This window comes from Mirounga leonina, unplaced genomic scaffold, assembly GCF_011800145.1.
Source record: "Mirounga leonina isolate KUSES-001 unplaced genomic scaffold, KU_Mleo_1.0 Mir_104, whole genome shotgun sequence".
In the NCBI taxonomy this organism is placed as follows: domain Eukaryota; kingdom Metazoa; phylum Chordata; class Mammalia; order Carnivora; family Phocidae; genus Mirounga; species Mirounga leonina.
Window position 1 is genome coordinate 21,604,847 of NW_023270231.1, and position 19,588 is coordinate 21,624,434.

The 19,588-nt window shown below is 40.4% G+C and overlaps 1 protein-coding gene across 6 annotated transcripts in view; it reads left to right on the forward strand.

The window, feature by feature from the left end:
- Window positions 1-19,588, forward strand: part of EPB41L4A (erythrocyte membrane protein band 4.1 like 4A) — a 248,672-nt gene that overhangs the window by 194,253 nt on the left and 34,831 nt on the right. For 5 of the 6 annotated variants that reach the window (XM_035015550.1, XM_035015580.1, XM_035015541.1 and 2 more), the window contains exons 14-18: window positions 6,251-6,341; window positions 9,024-9,107; window positions 10,001-10,111; window positions 18,168-18,215; window positions 19,206-19,283. In XM_035015550.1, the coding sequence (XP_034871441.1) occupies window positions 6,251-6,341; window positions 9,024-9,107; window positions 10,001-10,111; window positions 18,168-18,215; window positions 19,206-19,283 (412 nt within the window). The remainder of the gene's footprint in view (window positions 1-6,250; window positions 6,342-9,023; window positions 9,108-10,000; window positions 10,112-18,167; window positions 18,216-19,205; window positions 19,284-19,588) is intronic. The other variant, XM_035015570.1, reaches the window with a different exon arrangement.

Sequence of the window (19,588 nt, forward strand, 5' to 3'; positions counted from 1 at the left end):
GATGAATGGGCTGATGTCAGGCATTTGAACTTCAAAGAATTAGTCATTGGATGCTGAAAAACTTATATTTTCCAAATTTTGTGTTTTAAGATTCAGTTTTGTTTTACCTAATTTACTGAGTGTTCTGCCAAATTTTCCTGTTGGGCCATAATTTGTGGTATTAGAAAAATGTCTTATTTTCCTAACTTGCTATATGTTCTGCCATTTTTCCATAGTACCCAGTATAAAGTTGGTGAAACCAAGGCAAAGTGACTTTGTACTGTCCGTGTGACAACTAGAACTAAGCTGTATTTCCAATTATTAGCTTGTTCTTAATTCATGAATAACACTTTTTTTCTGATAAATTGCATTGGGTTAGGTAATATAAAATCAGGTTAGTTTTACTGAAACCTAATACATAATTGTTGTGTTGGGGATGGTTATAATCTGTCCTGATTACTTGTCTTAAGCATCAGATATAGGTTTTTTTTTTAATTTAGATAAGAAAAAGTGAATAAATGGGATAAAATTTAACCTAAAAATTTACAAATTTATCATATTTGAGAGTTCTTTTAATGAAATCGTTTATATATTATAATCCTGCTTTACTTATTGGCTATTTGTCCTTTCCCTCATATAACCAAATAAGGCGTTGACACTTGCCAAATATATCTTCTTTCATTTAATGCCATACATTTATCCTCATGCCCACTCTGTAAATTAAAAGCATTGGCAACATTTAAATAATATCAAAAATTTAATTTAGGTTGACGGTGTCAAATTGAGCTACAAATCTTATGAGGCGCCTAATACTACTTAAATGCAAAGTGTTTTGGGCGCCTGGGTGGCTCAGTTGGTTAAGCGACTGCCTTCGGCTCAGGTCATGATCCTGGAGTCCCGGGATTGAGTCCCACATCGGGCTTCCTGCTCGACAGGGAGTCTGCTTCTCCCTCTGACCCTCCCCCCTCTCATGAGCTCTCTCTCTCTCAAATAAATAAATAAAATCTTTAAAATAAATAAATAAATAAATAAATAAATGCAAAGTGTTTTTATAACTGAAAATCCATGTATATTCATCACCAAGTCTTGACATCACAGGGCTGACTTAAGAATTGCCTCCAGATCAAGTGGCTAAATAGATCCTGGGAAAGTTGATTCTGTTTCTGACAGCCACTCTTCCTGAACTGAAGGCGAGGGTCATTTAAGGTGAGGGCACTCAAACGTGAACAGAACCAAGCCACACAAAAGCCTGGTAGTGGTCTGATGCACACGGGCTGGAAGCATTTGCCTTTAGGATGCTGAAAATGAACAGGCAGGATACCATAGAGCATTGGATGCTGGCATTGCAGTCTTGTCTAAACTGTAGAGAATTGTGTGCACCCATATTAAGCTGTAGTGACTAACAGTCCAGAGACCAAAATGATCACAGGAGTTAGATTTGGCTCCTTAATAAACTATAGCAGTCCCCTGATCAGCTTACTCTTCCAAATGGGACTAGCTTCTTGAAATAAAGCCCGTTGTCTTTTTAATGTGAACACTATGTATAATGAATTGGATGCTCCTAACTCTAAATGGTCTTGCTAGCATTAATATTTTATCTAAAATAAAATACAGATTTACAAGAAGCCTTAATAACCATATATCAATAACTGATTTCTGTTATAGATAATCTACAGCTGTCATTTAGAAGAATAGTGAATTATGGCAGAAGGTAGCTTTGAAAACTCTTAAGAAGTAGCCTAGTCCTGTAGGATATGGCTACACGTCCTCTTTCTTGCATTTCCCATAGCTCTACATACAGACTTTTTTGGGGGGACTTACTTTTGACACTTCTACAAAATAACATCATTATCTTGAATTTTCCCTCCTAGTAGAAAAAATAGAAACAAACACATCCCTTACAGTAGACCTTCATTGATTGATACCTACCATGTGTAAAGCACTGTGCTAACAGTCATAGAGCAGTACAGTAATGCGTCCTTCATTTTACTAAGATTTTGAGGCCTAAACCTTTACTAATAATTAAAAAAATAATTTTAGTATATATTTTATGAAATACATACATAATTCATATTTCTAGATATTTTAGATGGAAAATAACTGTTTGGCTTTAAAAGAAAGAATTGCCCCAAATGGAGTGATTTATGTAGTGTAGGAAAATTGCTCTCAATATTTTATTTCTTGAAGTAGATAGTGGTTAAACAGCCGCTCATTTTATAATTGTTAAACTGTTCATATCTATATGTTATATTCTTTTCTGGTGGTCCATTATAATTTACAGTGAAAAAGGAATGAGGGGAAAAGATTTTTCCAACCTGAAAATATCTTCTAGAGCAGTGCCTGAAATTCCATTGTGATCAGTTAATTATTTTAGTTAATATTTGGCTTCTCCTCTGCTTCTTTACAATGGAACTATTCTCTGGCCAGTAAGACATGAGAATGCAAGCCTTTTAGTGTGATGGGTTTGTCAGATCACCTCTTCTCCATAGCGCAGGTATCTGAGCTAATGTACAAGGGACGGTTCTGAAAGGTGCTAGGATGGTGTGGGGGGAAAGAGGCTTGGAAAGGAAAACAGTAGTGTACATCAGCATCATGGAGAGTGAGGAAACCTCAATAATGGGGTGCCTGGGTGGCTCAGTCAGTTGTGTCTGACTTTGGCTCAGGTCATGACCCCAGGGTCCTGAGATTGAGCCCCATGTTGGATTCCCTGCTCAGTGGGGAGTCTGCTTCTCCCTCTCCCTCTGCCCTTCACCCCACTTATACTCTCTCTCTCACACAAATAAATAAATAAAACCTTTAAAAAAAATAAAAAGGAAACCTCAATAATGCATATCCTATCTCTCTCACTTTGGCAGATTTCAGTAACCAACACAACCTAGCTTGACAGAATTGCTTACCTTTCTTCTCAAATGGTAGTGTGATAACATCTCACTAATTTTACCTAATTAGTTAAAATACGGTGTTTTAAAAGTATAGTTACTACTTTTAAGTGCACCTTTAGCAACATAAAGAAAGCTAATAAATATTGCCTAATTAGGGCTTTTTCAGCACCCTACATCCACGAATAGAAAAGCCTAAGTTATAGTTAGCAAATGAGTGTTATATAAGGGTATTCTTTAGAAGTGCTCCCAGGAAGTTCATGCTTGTAAGTAGCTTTTCCCCCCTGTAGTCTCTTTTCCTCATAACGTTTTTAAACCCCAGGCTTGTCCAGCTCACGTAGTTATAGAGAAGAGGAATACATATAAATAGATTTTTAGTTAGTAGTCCACTGTTTTGAATATAAAAGAACCGTGAATTAGATTGTATTATTGCCAGTACCTTATTTATTTATGCTGTGTATATGAGAGTTATATGACTGTTAATAAAATAGTCTTGACAGTCAAACAATTTATTTTTGAAGAAGCCTGGCTGAACTGTTTCTGAGTGTTTGAGAGACAACGTGTTGTTTCTGAGTGTTTGAGAGACAGCGTGTGTGGGGGGTTTTTTCCTGAAATTCTTTTGGAAAAACATCCATCTTGTTTCATCTCAAAGATAGTAGGAAGGGAAAAATGAAGGGGGGGATATCGGAGGGGGAGACGAACCATGAGAGACTATGGACTCTGAGAAACAAACTGAGGGTCCTAAAGGTGGGGGGGGGGGGGGGGGTTAGCCTGGGTATTAGAGAGAAAGAGGGCATGTTCTGCATGGAGCACTGGGTGTTATACGCAAACAATGAATCATGGAACACTACATCAAAATAAATAAATAAATTATATATATATATATATATATATATAGGATGTTGTGAATAACCAGACATTGGTTTATTTAGAAAATATATATACATACATAGTTTGAAACTTTTCTATTTGAAAATATTCCTGGATTTGTCTGCCTGTTTATTAATTTTTCAGAAGATTCAGAGAGAAGGAAATGAGGCAAAAGTGTTAAACACCCTCACTTTCTCTGAGGTGATCAGTTGTTGTTAGAGTAAGAAAAGACTAATAATCAGTCTAAAGAGATGAAAAGTGAAGCGAACCTGGGCTTACTCTTAGGCTAGTCACAAAGGGCTCTGGTCCACGTGATGCTCACCTTTACTCAGTGCTGTTTCCGTCGGTGTTACTGGAACTGGGTGTTGGGCTCTCCTGTGTTCCTTCCTCTCCTAGCCTGGGAAAACAGCCCCAGTTTAATATAGGTCCCTTCATTTACATTATGAATTAGTAATACCTACTGAAAATACCACATTTAAAAAAATTTATTAGGAACAATAAAAATATTAACATTGGGCACACCTGTCTAGAGCCCCAGTGAATTAATCCCTCCCACCACTGCCCCAGGGCCATTTCACATGGAGTTCCACAGTTGAGAAGCAGCTCCAGCCCAAATCTGTGCCTGCAACTTTGGGAATCTGCCCTTGGGATTGTTGTTAATGGTTATGGCAGAATAGACGATGACCAGCCACTGCCGATGTCCCACGGCACACAGGGTAGTTCAAGGGACTGGTTTTGTCCAATTCATCATAGCTGGTGACATTTTCTGTAGACTCCAAACTGCTTTTCTAATGCTTGGACTCTGAATGTTGCTCCAACATGAATGTACCTTTAATGCCACATAGATCTTCAGGCTTACCTTTGCATTTCAGGATTCCAGAATAGGAACAAAATTCAGATATTAAATCCATTTCTTATTATGATAGTTTTAGGAGCTCTTCATTGAAACCACTGTTCTCTCTGTCCAAAGTGTATTCATTAATGTTTATTTTTCCTGATGAGTTGTCAAACGTGCCTCCAAGTGTTCTGAAGAGGCTATCTCTTCCAGTGGACCCTTAATTTACACTGACTTTTTTTTTTTTTTTTAAAGATTTTATTTATTTATTTTTTGGGGGGGAGAGAGCATGAGCAGGGGGAGGGGCAGAGGGAGAAGCCGACTCCCCGCTGAACAGGGAGCACGACACAGCAACTCAGGACCCTGGGATCATGACCTTAGCCTACTGAGCCACCCCGGCATCCCTATTTACACTGACTTTTGAACTGTTTGAGCGTGGGGTGCAGATGGCACATGGAAGGCCATGTATCATGGTTTAGAGCTTAAGTCTCTAGAGCTAGACTTCTGGGTGTCAAAGCTGGTCCCCTCACTCATGGGCTGTGGGACCTTGGGAAAGGCCTGTTTTTCTTATTTTTAAAAATGGGGATAATATTAGTATCTACATTATATAGGATTATTTTGAAAATTATATAAATAAATAAAGTGCTTGGGATAGCACCTGACACATAGTAAGTGCTCAATAAATATTAGCTCTTAATAGTATTACAGACTCACCCTATGATTCAAAAACTGTAAGTGCTTAGTGGTGATCACACTTTGGATTGAAGGACTTGAACTCTGGACATAGTTCCGCAAGATGCTGCTCTCTAGACACACCTGCATGTCACATAGAGTTAATTGAACAAGGACTTTGGGCATCCCCTTGCTGGTCTCCCTTGTACTTCTCAGAGTGAGGCGCAAACCACTTGAGAAGGGTAATCATCAGTCCTCCCATGTCACCCCTGCAGGCTTATCAGCGTGTGTCCTGAGAATGGGATCCAAACTTCCTGGGTGGGCCTTGGCTACTTATCTTTATTTGGAGCATGATCTCCAACATTGTGTCTGCTGAGGGCTCCCTCTGCTGGTACATCTAGCATGGATGCAAATATGTGGAATAGTAGCTTTTAAGCAGTTTTAGGCTTTTCGAGATGTTTGTATAAAAAAAAACCCCCACACATTGAACTTTTTCTTTTTTACATGTGAGTGATAGAAATAACATCTGTATTACTCTTTTTTGCCGTTTGCATTATGAGTTGGAATATTTTTGGTTTGATTTAGAATCGGGGCTATCATGGCATGCCAAAAAACAGTCATTTCTTCACCATAGTTATCAGGGACTGATTATTAGGTCTTAACGTACCAATATATAGTACTAAATATTTTAGAATCCTGTTTTAACAGTCTAAAGAATATCCATGATTTGGGGACTTAGTTAACTCTTAAAGTTTCAAAAGGGCCCATTTTCAAGTGGTGTCATATCCTAGACCCCCTTGGACGTTGTTATGGTGAGGGCTTAGTACATGTCAGGGAATAGTACCTTAGATTTATTGGCCGATTCATTATTTATTTAGAATTATAATTTATCAATAAAATGTGCCATGATGTCCCTAAAATTGCATTTTAAAATAACTTTTTGGCTTCTTTGTGTTTTTTTTTTTCACCACTATCTCTTTTCTTCCATCTTTCCTTCCCCCTCTTCGTTGCTTAGGATCAAACAGCATAAATCGGGTAACAGCAAACGTGGAAAATGGAGAAAATGAAGGAACGACTAAAATTATTGCACCTTCACCAATAAAAAGGTCAGTCGGTTAACTGAAAGAACACATGTCAATATGCTATCACAAAAATGCTTTTTCCTGTTGGCAAGGTGAAGAATCTTTTTACTTTGATAGTTAATACTTTTGATCAAAATAGTCTATGAGCCAAAGAATACTTTAAAATGCCAGTGGAGGGGCTCCTGGGTTGCTTAGTCGTTAAGCGTCTGCCTTCGGCTCAGGTCATGATCCCAGGGTCCTGGGATTGAGCCCCGTATCGGGCTCCCTGCTCCGCGGGAAGCCTGCTTCTCCCTCTCCCACTCTTCCTGCTTGTGTTCCCTCTCTCTCTCGCTGTCTCTCACTGTCTGTCAAATAAATATATTTTAAAAAAAGAAGGTCAGTGGAATATAAACAACAGGACCTGCCTCTCTCATTTGAAGGAAATGCTCCTGCTGGCACAGCATGGTGAACTCACAGTCCGCATTCCTGGCAGTAAAGGGAAAATTCCACATGATTGTTAAAATGGCATGATATCATGGACTTACTCAGAGGGACCTGTGACATAAAGTAGATGATATTCATGTTTAATGTCCTGTGTTCATCACCACGGTGCACTGAACTGTGGCCCTGGGAAGAGGGCTTATAGCATTTAGAGGCGCAGGGCTTCCGAAGTCAGTGATTGCATATGTATGAAGAGTTGTCATGGTCCTCTGCATCAATTTTCCCAGCAGCATTCCCCAGTGGAAAGGCTTTCTCTCAATATATTACATGGATTGTTTCCATGAAAGATCAGCCTTGTTCTCTGCTAAGACACTGTTTCGGCGTCAGTTTTTCCTATCTCCAATTATGTTCACGGAACAGCATTTGAGAAATACAATGAGCAGCTTTCATCAGCTCACTTTGTCTATAGCGATAGCTCCCCACATCATGGAGAAGTCCAAGCAGTCAGAAATACGTGACCTTGACAGACGTCTTTGATCATCTGCTCCATCTTTTGTTAGTAAATAATGGTGTCTTCATTCAGCTGGGTTGTGGCTATGTGGAGGAATACAGTTTATAATTTCCTAGCAAAAGAATTCTAAGATACGAGGATTCTCAGAGTTGTGGTGTTTTCCCCCGGGTTTTGCTTACATTTTCTTTTGTTTAGTTTGGGGACACTCCCTTTATGGATTCTATTTGGGATGCCAGGTTCTTTGCCTTTGTATACACTTTAGTTGAGTGTGCTTGCCTCCGTCAGCCTCACAGCTGTGGATAGAGTGTCTGCTTAATCTGTATGTACAGGGTACGCTTATGGTAAGTCCAACATAAGAACAGTAATCTGCCATGAAATTCAGATCCCAAGCCTTTTTAGAATGTACAGAAGGAGTTCAGTCCCCTTTACAACTGCATTCTTGCTGATAGGACTGATACCTGAAGGGCCACCAGATTTTCCCACTCAAGTTCCAGACGAGAAATGGCTTAGGGAGTGAATGCAATTAATCAGCCACCCAGGATTTCATTATTCTCTAACTTTCGCCTGCTCTCCCATTTCCCCTTTCATCTCCCTACTGCATTTCTCAGTCTCCCTCTTCGCTTTTCCCTTTTTTCTTCTCTGATTTATTAAACACACACACTTTCTACTGTTTTATTAAGTATCTACTGTATTTATTCTTCTCATGTCAAAAGTAAGATTTTACTTTGGGCATTTGATCTTCCAAAGATTATTTAAGTTTAATCAAAATACTGTATTGGTCAAAAAATAAAACCTACTTACTATATGCTAATACAATGAATTAAGTGCCTATGTCAAATATATAACTTTTTAGATTTATATTAATTTCTGTATGGGTGTAGTAGGATACAAGTTTATTTCCTTTTTTGAAATAACCTTGTCATTTTTTTCCTCTCTTCTTTGTTGGCTGTTATAAAGAATCCTGCTATGACCTGCTATAACCATGTTCAAGGACATTTATACAGAGGATACCTCAAAAAGCCAGGGTTAAATGTGGATTAGAAGTTAAGTAGCTCTATCTTTTCCTGAGGCTGAGACTCTGGGGATGTGAGAGATGATACACTTCCCCTCCCTCAGTGGTGGCCCAAGGCTTCTGATGAGTCCTTTCCTCTGTGTTTCCCCTGTGTGTCTAAAACAATTTGTTGAGATTGAATAACAACTCAGTTATATTTACATTCTTAGGGCAGAAAGATGATACTAGGTCAGGAAATAGCATTTGGAAGTCATTCTGATTTGGAAGGATGAAGCCAAGATATGGCGGAAGCTGGGGGCTGGGAAAGATCGGTTTGGGTAGCCTGAACTTGTCCACAGCTGACCTACCTGCACAGATTTAGATCCGGAGCTGAAAAGAGGGAGCCAGCCTCATGAGCCTTCATACCCCAGCTTTCCTTCCTTGTCAGCATTCTTCTTTTCTTGCCTCAACCCTTGCCCTTGCTTCCTGTCCTGCAGGTGGACTCTCTTCAAAGTTTCCTAACAGTGGATGACCTGGCTTTTGTTGACTTAAACCAGTAATACTAGAAAAAAAGGTGGAGGGGGGCCCAAAAGTACTTGCTGAAGATGTGAATTGTTTTAGGCAGCCACTTCATATTCTTTTTGGAATGAGTCACGGGTATAAATAAAAACACATTTTAAAACATTTGTTGAACAGTTTCACTGAAGAAGTCAATATGTGAGTTAACTTCCTTTTATTCTCCCTTTAATTTATTTTCCATGTTTGTTTCTTTTTTAAATTAAAGCTTTAAGAAAGTAAAGAATGAAAATAGCCCTGATACGCAAAGAAGCAAATCTCACGCACCATGGGAAGAAAACGGCCCCCAGAGGTAAAGAGAATCATTGTTTTTCTAAAGGAGAACAGTAGAAATGGGATTAGTGATTGCAGCTCATTAAATAATGGAATCCAACTGCTTTGTGACTGGGTGTTACTAGCTATGGACAAGGCAGTCAGATTCCTAAATCAGCATGACGGAGAACTTTTGAAGTAGAAATCAGCAGGATGTATCCTAATGGGAAACTTTCTCCTGGAACAGGATGGGAAACTATGCATTAAGACACTACCTGGAATGTCGTTATGATGGCTTAGAGTAAGAGAGTGTGTTTTTGAACTCTAAATTAATTATTAATGATAGTCCTTAAAAAACTATACTTGAGAAGTGTATTTGAGGACTAATGATTCTTAGAAGAATTTTATTCACAAAAATATCCACATATTCAGTTTCTCTCTGTCCATGAATACCAAACCAGCAGCAGACCTGCATTATACCTCACTGGCTTTATAGTCGTGGTGATTCCATTCCGTATTTCCACTTTGTTTTCTGTTACATGGCCTAATAATTGTACCTCATTGCTTGTGGTTGATCGGACGATTAGCTAGGATAAGGAATATAAAGCTTTTAGTTCAGTCAGTGCCTGGCATACGGTCAGTTTGCCGTAAATGCAAATTGTTATTATTATCATCATTTGTGTGTTCATTTCTCACCATTGAAGGCCAGTGAGAGATCCATTCCTGAAAGATAATGACTCTTAACGATTTGACTTGCCAGATCTTACCTCCCTTTTCTTTCAATAAATCGTGTCAGCAAAGAGAACTGTGTGTGCATGATCCAGTATATCCCTGAGAGGGGGAACACTTCTGTAGGTGGGGGCTGGGGTGTCTGCTCCTCCAGGGCCTCTGTGGGCATTGTTGATCTCATTGACCCTTCCTCTTCTACTCCAGTGGACTCTACAACTCTCCCAATGACCGCGTGAAATCCCCGAAGTTCCCTTACACGCGCCACCGAAACCCCTCCTGTGGGAGCGATGACTCCGTACAGCCAACGAGGAGGAGGTGAGCTCAACATAGGCCCTTGGTTTTTAATTTTCAACAGAAGCTCTGGGTCCCGGTCACATTTTTGTCACAAGTTATTCTCATAATGTCATGACTGTCCTCCCAAGAATAACAGAAAGATTATGTGTGGTGTTTTTTTTTTTTTTTTGAGATAAAATGAGCTAGGGATCCTGAAGCATTTCTCTTTAAACAGCCCAAGTTTCAGAGAATAATTTCATAAAGTACTGGTAGGAAACTTGCTTTCTGTACAGTAACTAAGACTGATAAGTTAAAAAATACACGCTATGTATCTATTTTAACAATATATATTATATAGTATGTATAATATGTAACATATGATATATATTATGTTAGTGATATAACTTAATAATATATTAGTGTTATATTTTTATGTATCAAAGATATTAAATGCTCTGACCTGAGAAGACAAAATTACGCTTATAGGTAAATCTTAGCTGAGGCTTAGTACCCTGTTCTCCAGACTGATGTTGTTGTATACACTTGAGTAAAACCCCTTTCAAAACACAGGGAAAATGGATCCTGTTACATTTTACCCAGCAGGTCAGGTTGTTTTTGTGATTATATTTGCATGTACTTAATTTTTTTGAAGTCCATATCTAGAAGTTTTGGACTCTCTGAAAAGCAGTCTGGGCAATGTGACAGGTCCAAGAGAAGAAGACCTAGAAATGACCAGTGAAATTCATTTCATTCCTACTTCACAGAGACTGTGTTTTACTTTGAGTACCTACATAATGGTATTTTGTGACCTTTATAAGTATGAGAAGTTCATGTCATGTTCTCATAACCATCAAGATCACTGTGGATCAGGGAAACAGAAGCCCTTCTTTCTTCTCTGCCCTTATTGTTACTTACTTGCTGGTCCATCCCTGGTTCATTTCCTTTGGCTTCTGCGTTTCCCAGAGTCTTGTTCTCCATCTTTCTCAAACCAGGTCCAGCTTCACCAAAATCCTTTGATGGTTAAGGAGACAGAGGTCAACAATGTACCTTCACCTAGTAGGTCTGGAAAGGGGGAGCTAAATCATGACCACCAGTGATTAGATAGAACAAAGGGATAATAGCTGACATTTATTATGTTCCAAGGACTGAGCAAAATTGCTTGCTATATATTATCTGATCCTCATAATAACCCTGTGGAAGATGGCATATATATCCCTCAATCACTAGGCATTTCCAGCAAAGAGGGATTAAGGCAGGGAATTGCATGCAGTTGAAGCATTGAAGGAACTAAAGGTGGGGAGGTGGTGCTGAGATCTGGGTGCTGTACTGGCCCTGGGCTGGCAGGATGAAAGCTGTTTCCGCCTTGGAGCTGGCCTTCCTGAATCCGTGCTTGCTGCCGACGTGGCTGTGGGCACCATCACTGTAGCAAATACTCTTGCTGCCACTGCCAGAGGGACCACCGCTGTAGCTGATGCTGTGGGGCTCCTACTTCTCAGGAGAGCAAGACTGAATGCCATGGGTGTGTCAGAAGCAGAACTGCCTCCCCTTCTCTCCTGCCTTCAGATCTCACCTGAGCACCGCTCTCTGAGTGGAACCCAGCTGGCAAAGGAGTCTGAGAAAATGTAGTTTTCAGGCTTCCAGTCTTGACAGAACGGGAGATTATTGATGGGTTGGGGTGGGGCTGCGTACCAGTGGAAGGTACTTGGCCTAGATGAGAAAACGGAGGCTGGGGGGCTGCAGGTAACTGTCCTTTGTGATTTGGATCCAGATCTGTTCATCTGTAAAAGGCAGGGATAATAAATCATCATTTAAATATGGGAGTGGAGATTTCCTGCCCTCCCTATTAAGGATTTGTTCAACTTGGACAGCACTTAAAACCCAGGCAATACCGCAGGGAAATACTTTAAAGTGCATTTGTGTGTGTATGTGTGTTGAGGGGGCATCGGTAGTGGGAATCACTAAATATTTTTAAGACTTTGGCACTGCATGATTATTGTTAAATAGGTTTTTATAGTTTTTCGTCCTTCATTACTAGTATACTTTGACAGCATTCCCTAAATAATATAATTGCACATGTCGAGCAGATGGTCATTTTGATTTTAATATACTTGGAAATGAATTTATCAAAAAGTTTTGCTAAAATATACCAAAATTTACATTAGTTTTTTCCCAAACTAATTGCTTGAAATAGTTTGGAGCATATACATTCTGAAATCTAGACTTCATGCCTTCTATATTGAGATACATTTTTTTGTGTTGGCTTTCTGTGAAATACAGATGAGTAATTGTGGTGAGTGGATACAGGATCCTTTCTTTGGCACAGTCCAGGGGAAAGACTGTTTTGATTTATAGGGAAGAGAATCTTTTTGTCCGAGTAGCCATAGAGCCTTCTGTCTGGTTATGTGTACCACTTGAAAGGTCTTTTATTGGGCATGAGTATTTTGAGGAGACTAGCCATTGCTACATGCCAGCAAAGAAGAGCTAAAGCTCATTCTTTGTTCCTTTCCACTGTAAATGCCCTCTGAATGTCCCTGTCCTTGTCAGTCTTGCTTTATCTTCACAGATATTTACCTTGCCCCCAGGCACAAATCCCTGCAAGGCTAGAGTAACTCTGACATTTAAAACTGAGATTTGTCAACACCATGATAGAATCTCAAGGACTTAAATTTAATAATAGGAAATTCTATTTTGTGATGGATGCCAGAATAACATGTTTTGCAAAAGATACCAAAATTTTATATTTTGCCAGTTGTTTGTCATTAGATGGGTACATCTTTCAGATTCTGGCTGAGTTTAGAACACTGGTCCTTAACCTTTTTGGGTGACAGAACTCTGAGAATCTGATGAAAGGTCGGCTCATTCCTTAGGGGGGAAAAGTATATAATTAAATAAACATACACACTTTCATATAATTTTCATGGTTCATGGAGACCCTGAAGCCTGCTTGTTTTAAACATTCCTGTTCTAGAAAAAGCCAGCCAGCCTACTTTCTGATTGTACACTTTATTTTCACCCCTACCCATCTTTACACTCAGAAATGTCTATTGAGTGCCTACTTTATGCAGGCCCTGTGTTAAACAGCACTAGAGAAAGTCCCTGCCCTTTGGGAGTTTACAGTTTGTTGGGGAAGAAATACATGAATCACACAAACGCATGTGCACTTACGACTTTTATATATTCTTGAGAGTTATGTGGTGCTTAGGGGAATTAAAAAAAAAAAACTTTATCGAAACCTAAGATGCATACAGAAAAGTACACGTGTCCTAAGAATAACTGCTTGATAACTTTTACCATCCACCATTACCAGCACCATGATGGGACGTTGTGCTGCATTGCTGAGTCAAGGAGGCCAGGGAAAGGTTCTCAGAGGCTGGATGCTTGAGCTGGAATTTGAGACAAGAACAGGCAAAGAGAGGTGAAGGAGCTAGCAAGTGCAGAGGCCTTAGGGTGGAAGGGAGTGGGGAATAAATGAGTCCAGAGAGAAACACCTCATAGGACACCTGAGGATTTGGGTTGTTAGGCCCAGTAGTTTTTAGAAGGGCGCAGATTACAAGATCACGTTTGTACTGTGTAAAGATGAGCCTTACTGTCCTGTGGAGAAAAGGTTGAAGAGAGCAGTAGGGGAAAGAGAGAGCCAGCCAGCAGGCTACCATGCGAATCCTGGCAAAGGCTAATGGGAGCTTGGGCCGAGGTGGTGATGTGGAGATTTAAGGAAGTGGATATTTTTGAGACCTGTTGGGAGGTAAAATCAATAGGGCTGGGAGGTTTGATATGACAGGTGAAGGAGTAACTGATGTCAAGAATGAAAGCCAGGCTTGAAGTGTAATGCACTGAAATAATAATCACTAGGACATTACAAGCTTAAAAGGGACAATTGTGAGTGGTTTTTGATATATTGCATTTGTGGAATCTTTGAGAAGTCCAAGTGCAGGATTCACATGGATTGTTGGATATAAGTCTGGAGATAGATTGGCTATTGGCTAAAATTTAAATTTCTTAAAGATGTAAATTGAAATAAGAAACAGAGATGAGACTCTCTAGGTAGACGGTAGAGATAGAATGTGAAGACCAAGCCAATGACAGAGCTGGGAGAAACTCCAGCATTTATTTGGCTTGGTTGAAGAGGATTACGTTCAGAGGAAATTACTTTGAGAGAAAAGAGACGGAGGAAAAATCTAGAGTGAAAATCTGCTTATGAAAGAGCTCCCTTTCTTCTTCATTCCCAGAACGCTAGAAGCCAGATATGTATCTCCCAAGCATGAGATCAGAGAATCTCACTGTAAGAAAGACAGATATAAGACAAAAGACATACAGATACCAACTTTCAAAGAATCCACCAGTGAAATAGTTGAGACTGCCCACATCACTTTGCTCCACAGTGAAGCCATCAGTTAACATTCTCTGCACCATCCAGAGGGTTTCAGTCCTTTTAGTGCCTAATTCTTAAATATGAAGAGAGAGCCATAATCACTTGGCATTTGACGATAGCTTCTGTTTGGAAAGACAGAGACTGAAACAGACAATGAGCAGTGTGTGTGTGTGTGCATGTGTGTACTCACAGGAAATAGAGACAATATAAGAAAAATGTCTTAAAGGTATAATTACCATTTTTTTAAAAAAGGTTTTTTTAAAAAAGGTTTTTTTTTTAATTTTTTTAAAAGATTTTATTTATTTATTTGACAGAGAGAGACACAGCGAGAGAGGGAACACAAGCAGGGGGAGTGGGAGAGGGAGAAGCAGGCTTCCCGCAGAGCAGGGAGCCTGATGCGGGGCTCCATCCCAGGACCCTGGGATCATGACCTGAGCTGAAGGCAGATGCTTAATGACTGAGCAACCCAGACGCCCCTAAAAAAGATTTTATTTATTTGAGAGAGAGAGAGAGAGAGAGAGAGAGAGCATGAGCTGGGGGGAGGGGCAGAGGGAGAGGGAGAAGCAGACTCCCGCTGAGCAGGGAACCCCATGCAGGGCTCAATCCCAGGACCCTGGGATTATGACCTGAGCCGGAGGCAGATACTTAACTGACTGAGCCACCCGGGCACTCCCAAAGTATAATTATCTTGAGAAAAAAAATTGATATCAAAAGAGAAGAACAAGTAGGAATTCTTAGATTCCTAATTTAAAATAATTAGTAGAAGGTTTGGAAGATAAAGTTAAGGAAATCATCCCCAAAGTAGAACAAAAATAAAACAGATATATGGAACATAAGGATAAACAAATCAAACCTGTATATCAAACATCTGAGTAGTGAAATTTCCAAGGGAAAAAAAATGCAGATGAGGAAACTATTAAAGAAGTAGTACAAGAAAATATCCCAAACTGAATGATCAAACGTTATAGAGAAAAGCTATGGAGCATTTGGTATAATAGACTGGAAAATTAGATCCAGACCAAGATCCAATATCATTAAATTTCAAAACATTATAGGTTAAGAGAGAATTTTTAAAACTTCCAGGAAGGGAGGAATATGAGAGAGAAAAAGTTCATGCACAAATGTTGACAAATCAGAATGGTGGCATTGGGCTCCTTAACAGCAATGTCAGAGAAAGAAGATAAGCATTGCCTTCAAAACGCTGAGGGGAGATTCTTTGCAATTTAGGATTCTAAGCCCAGAAAACTATAATTACGTGTGTCAAAGATATTTTGAGAAATTCCAGCTCTCAAAAGAAAATGTACCTGCCATGCAGACTTTCTCTGTTAACAACTGGAAGATATGTTCCTCCAAAACCAAGGCAAGTAGTCATGAGAACTGGAAATACGGGATTCATCTTACAAAGAAGCAGAAGGAATTCCCTAGATCATGGTGAAGGGAGTAATCAAAGTGACATTTGCACAGCAGTACTAGGGAACAGATCATCTAGATGTGAGCAGGAGGGCACAGGACTCCAGGGAAGATGTTAGTGGAACTTGTAGATTACCTAAGTACTCACCCATTTCAGGAGGATTTTTGCAACTCTCAGAGTTTTGATGAAGAATTAGTGATAAAACAAGGAAAACTAAGCAACCTATAGGTACATAGAAAACTAGGCAATTGTTATCTTTAAGAAAATTGTAAAACCTATACAAGAATGGAATTGTATTCCTTAAACGCTGTAGAGATCATCTGTAAACAATATATAATTATATTTATACCAAGTAAAAATTATCGAAAAATTTGGTGTAAGGACAGAGACCTATCAACGTTATGCTGTTTGATATAAGTATGTTTGTGAAGTGGGGGGGAAGGTATGTCGTGATGGTGGCATGAAAGAGCCATGTCTGCCCAACCGGTGTGAAGGCATGTATGATGAAGGGTAAAGACCAGAGACAAGAGGCTTAGGCACCTCTCTCAAGAAGTTTGGTGCTTTGAAAGAGAGAGGAGAGACTGGGAGAAAAATGAAGGGGGATATGGAGTCAAGCAGACGTGTGTGTATTTTTTTTTTTTTTAAGATTTTATCAATTTATTTGAGAGTGAGAGAACACAAGCGGTGGGGAGGGGCAAAGGGAGAGGGAGAAGCAGGCTCCCTGCAGCCCACGCAGGGCTCGATGCCAGGACCCCGAGATCATGACCTGAGGCGAAAGCAGACGTTTAACCGACTGAGCCACCCAGGCGCCCCGTACATGTGTGTGTTTAAGTAGTAGAAACTTGATAACGTGAAAAGCTGATGAGAGAATATGGACAAGTTGAATATATCTGAGAGGTAGGAGGGTAGTTACTGAAAGTCATTGAGAAGATAAGAGGTGATGGGACCCAGACAACACAGGTGGAGGGACTGACCTTAGTTGTAAGGACAGATCTGTAAGATCTGTAAATAACACAGAAGGAGATGTAGGCAAGTGCTATTTTTGGTAACAGGAATATGAAAGAGTTGCCATCTGATGGCTACTTTTTCTTTGGAAGGAGAAAACAAAGTCGGCTGCTGATGCAGAGGGACCGGTTTATCAGAGGGTTGTGAGGTAGAGTTTGAAACTGCTTTGCAGAGAGAGAGTACTTAGATCAGAGAAAGGTGGGAGGATGTTGTGGATTCACATGAAGTTTGTGAACATGAATTTGTAGTATAACTAATGTGTCCTTCTGTTGTAACTCCCTCCAGCACCGGTCAGCCAGCTGTTGAAGGCTGGCTCAGAAAACCTGGATATTTTGATTTACCCATGTGTGGGATCTTGCCAGAAATGCTGAACCACAAACAGAGAATTGGAGGAAGTTTTGAGTATTGGCATACATGTTATCAAAATGATGGAAAACTCAGTGAGTCAGGGAGGAAATGAAGAAAGGCCAAGAGGAGTGGATGGGAAGTAGCAAGGTCAATGAACAAATAGTTCTATTGAGGTCAAAGAAAGTAGAAGGGAAGTCATGAAAATAAGCAATAATAATTAGAGCTAACATTTATTGGTTGCTTCAGTAAGCCAGGTCCTACTCTGTGCATTTTAAATGTGTTCATTTTATCATAACAGCCCTTCGTGGGAGGTTCCATGAAAACTGAGGTCCTTAGTAGAGAAGTAGTTTGTTGGAATGACACACCTCATCGGTGGAGGAGATGGGACCCACCTTCAGGTTGTCTGGCTCCAGATCTGCATGTTTAACCAGGGTGCCCCATCTGAGCTGTTCAGGAGTGTAAATAGGAAGGGGAGGAGATTGTGGCCAGAGACCAAAGTGTTTGGAGGTGGTTACAGATGAGAAAGTCCGAAGTGTGGCCATGATGTGGGCTGCTGAGTTATTGTGAAGAGGTTATTAGAGAAATGGTCAGGGGCCTTGGAGGCCAGGGTGTTGGAAAGGGCATGCGAGTGAGAGCTGATGCCAGTCAGATTATGGCAGAACTGGACTCGTCAGATTATAGATGTAGGAACTACAGACAGTCCCATCATTGGGTGAATCGTACCTCACAGACATGCTGTGCGTTGTTGTTGTAGACTGTTTGCAGCCTCCTTGAGGTTGCTGGCTTTTGGAGGCTGGTTGGTGATATGTTCTACTTCTGGAATTGAGCATGTTGTGTGATTTAAAAATGAACGAATACAAAACAGATATGTGTGAACTGAAGTGAAACTCATTTTGCTATGCCTTCCTTAGCCAATGGATAATTTTCTATTTTTTTTAATATCTTCATTTATTTGTTTTCTATAGGAAAGCCCATAACAGTGGTGAAGACTCAGATCTAAAGCAAAGGAGGAGGTAAAAACAAAAATGGCAGGAGGGACAGGGAGAGGGAGGAAGGATTAGCATTACTCAGAGTGGAAGCCAGAGCGGGGGTTGTTGTTAGTGACTCCTTTGAGGTCATTATAGAAAAATTAACTTGGAGATACCAGCTTTGGCTTCAGTTGGTTCTCAGTCTTCCATTCTGTAGCATCCTTAGCAATTTCTCTTTTTTTCTGCTTTTTTGTATCGCAGAGGAGCTGTCTTGGTTATCTATTGCTACCTTAAAATCACCCCAAAACTTAGTGGCTTAAAGCCACAACAACCATATATATGTTGTATGATTCTGTTGATTGAACAGGCTGGTTTTGCTAGTCTCATATGAAGCTGCAGTCAGAGGGCAGCGGGGGCTGGAATATTCAAGAGGCCTTTCTCTCTCCTGTTTGATGTCTTGGCAGAATGGTGGGAGGCCTGAGGCTTCTCTCTCTCCATGGCCTTTCTACCTGGCTGGCCTTGGCTTCTTGAGATGGCGCCAGGAGGAAGCAGGAGCTACCCACTCTGTGAAGAGACAGATAGTCCAGGAACTGGCAGAGAGTAGCCCTTCCACATCATTCTGTTGATTAAGTCAGTCACAGGACCAGTGCTAATTCCAGGGGAGGGGAAGTAAGCTCTACCTCCGTTGATATGGGCCAGGGGTGTGACAGTACTTTGTGTTCATATTGAGTCCACTTCAGGGGCTTAGGGCTTTGCCATGGCAGAGTTCCATTGGAAATGCTTGATTTCATGCTCTTTTGGGGAGCAGGGTGACATTTGCCCTAATCTGCTTTCACGTGTCTGTAGACTCATTCAGATGTCTGACTGAACTGGGGAGCACTGACTGAGGGAGGGATAATAATAGCTACTGATGTTTGGATTAGTCGTTTTATTGCAAAATTCATTCTGAAGAACCAACATGAACCTTTCTGAAATTTTTTATTTGTCATAAATGTGGGTTTTTTTTTTCTTTTGTTCTTCTCATTTTGTCTTCAGGTCACGCTCACGCTGTAACACGAGCAGTGGGAGTGAATCAGAAAATTCTAATAGAGAACACCGGAAAAAGAGAAACAGGTAATATTTGATACTGTAGTTACCTGGAGCTCCGAAACCAGAGGTTGCTGTTGGTGGTAGAAGCTGTGCATCCTGTTTCTTTTTCTTTTTTCTTTTCAAGATTTATTTATTTGACAGAGAGAGAGAGAGAAAGAGCACAAGCAGGGGGAGGGTCATAGGGAGAGGGAGAAGCAGACTCTCCTGCTGAGCAGGTAGCCCGATGCGGAACTCGATCCCGGGACTCCAGGATCATGACCTGAGCTGAAGGCAGTCGCTTAACCCACTGAGCCACCCAGGCGCGCCTTTTTCTCATCTGTGTTTAAGAA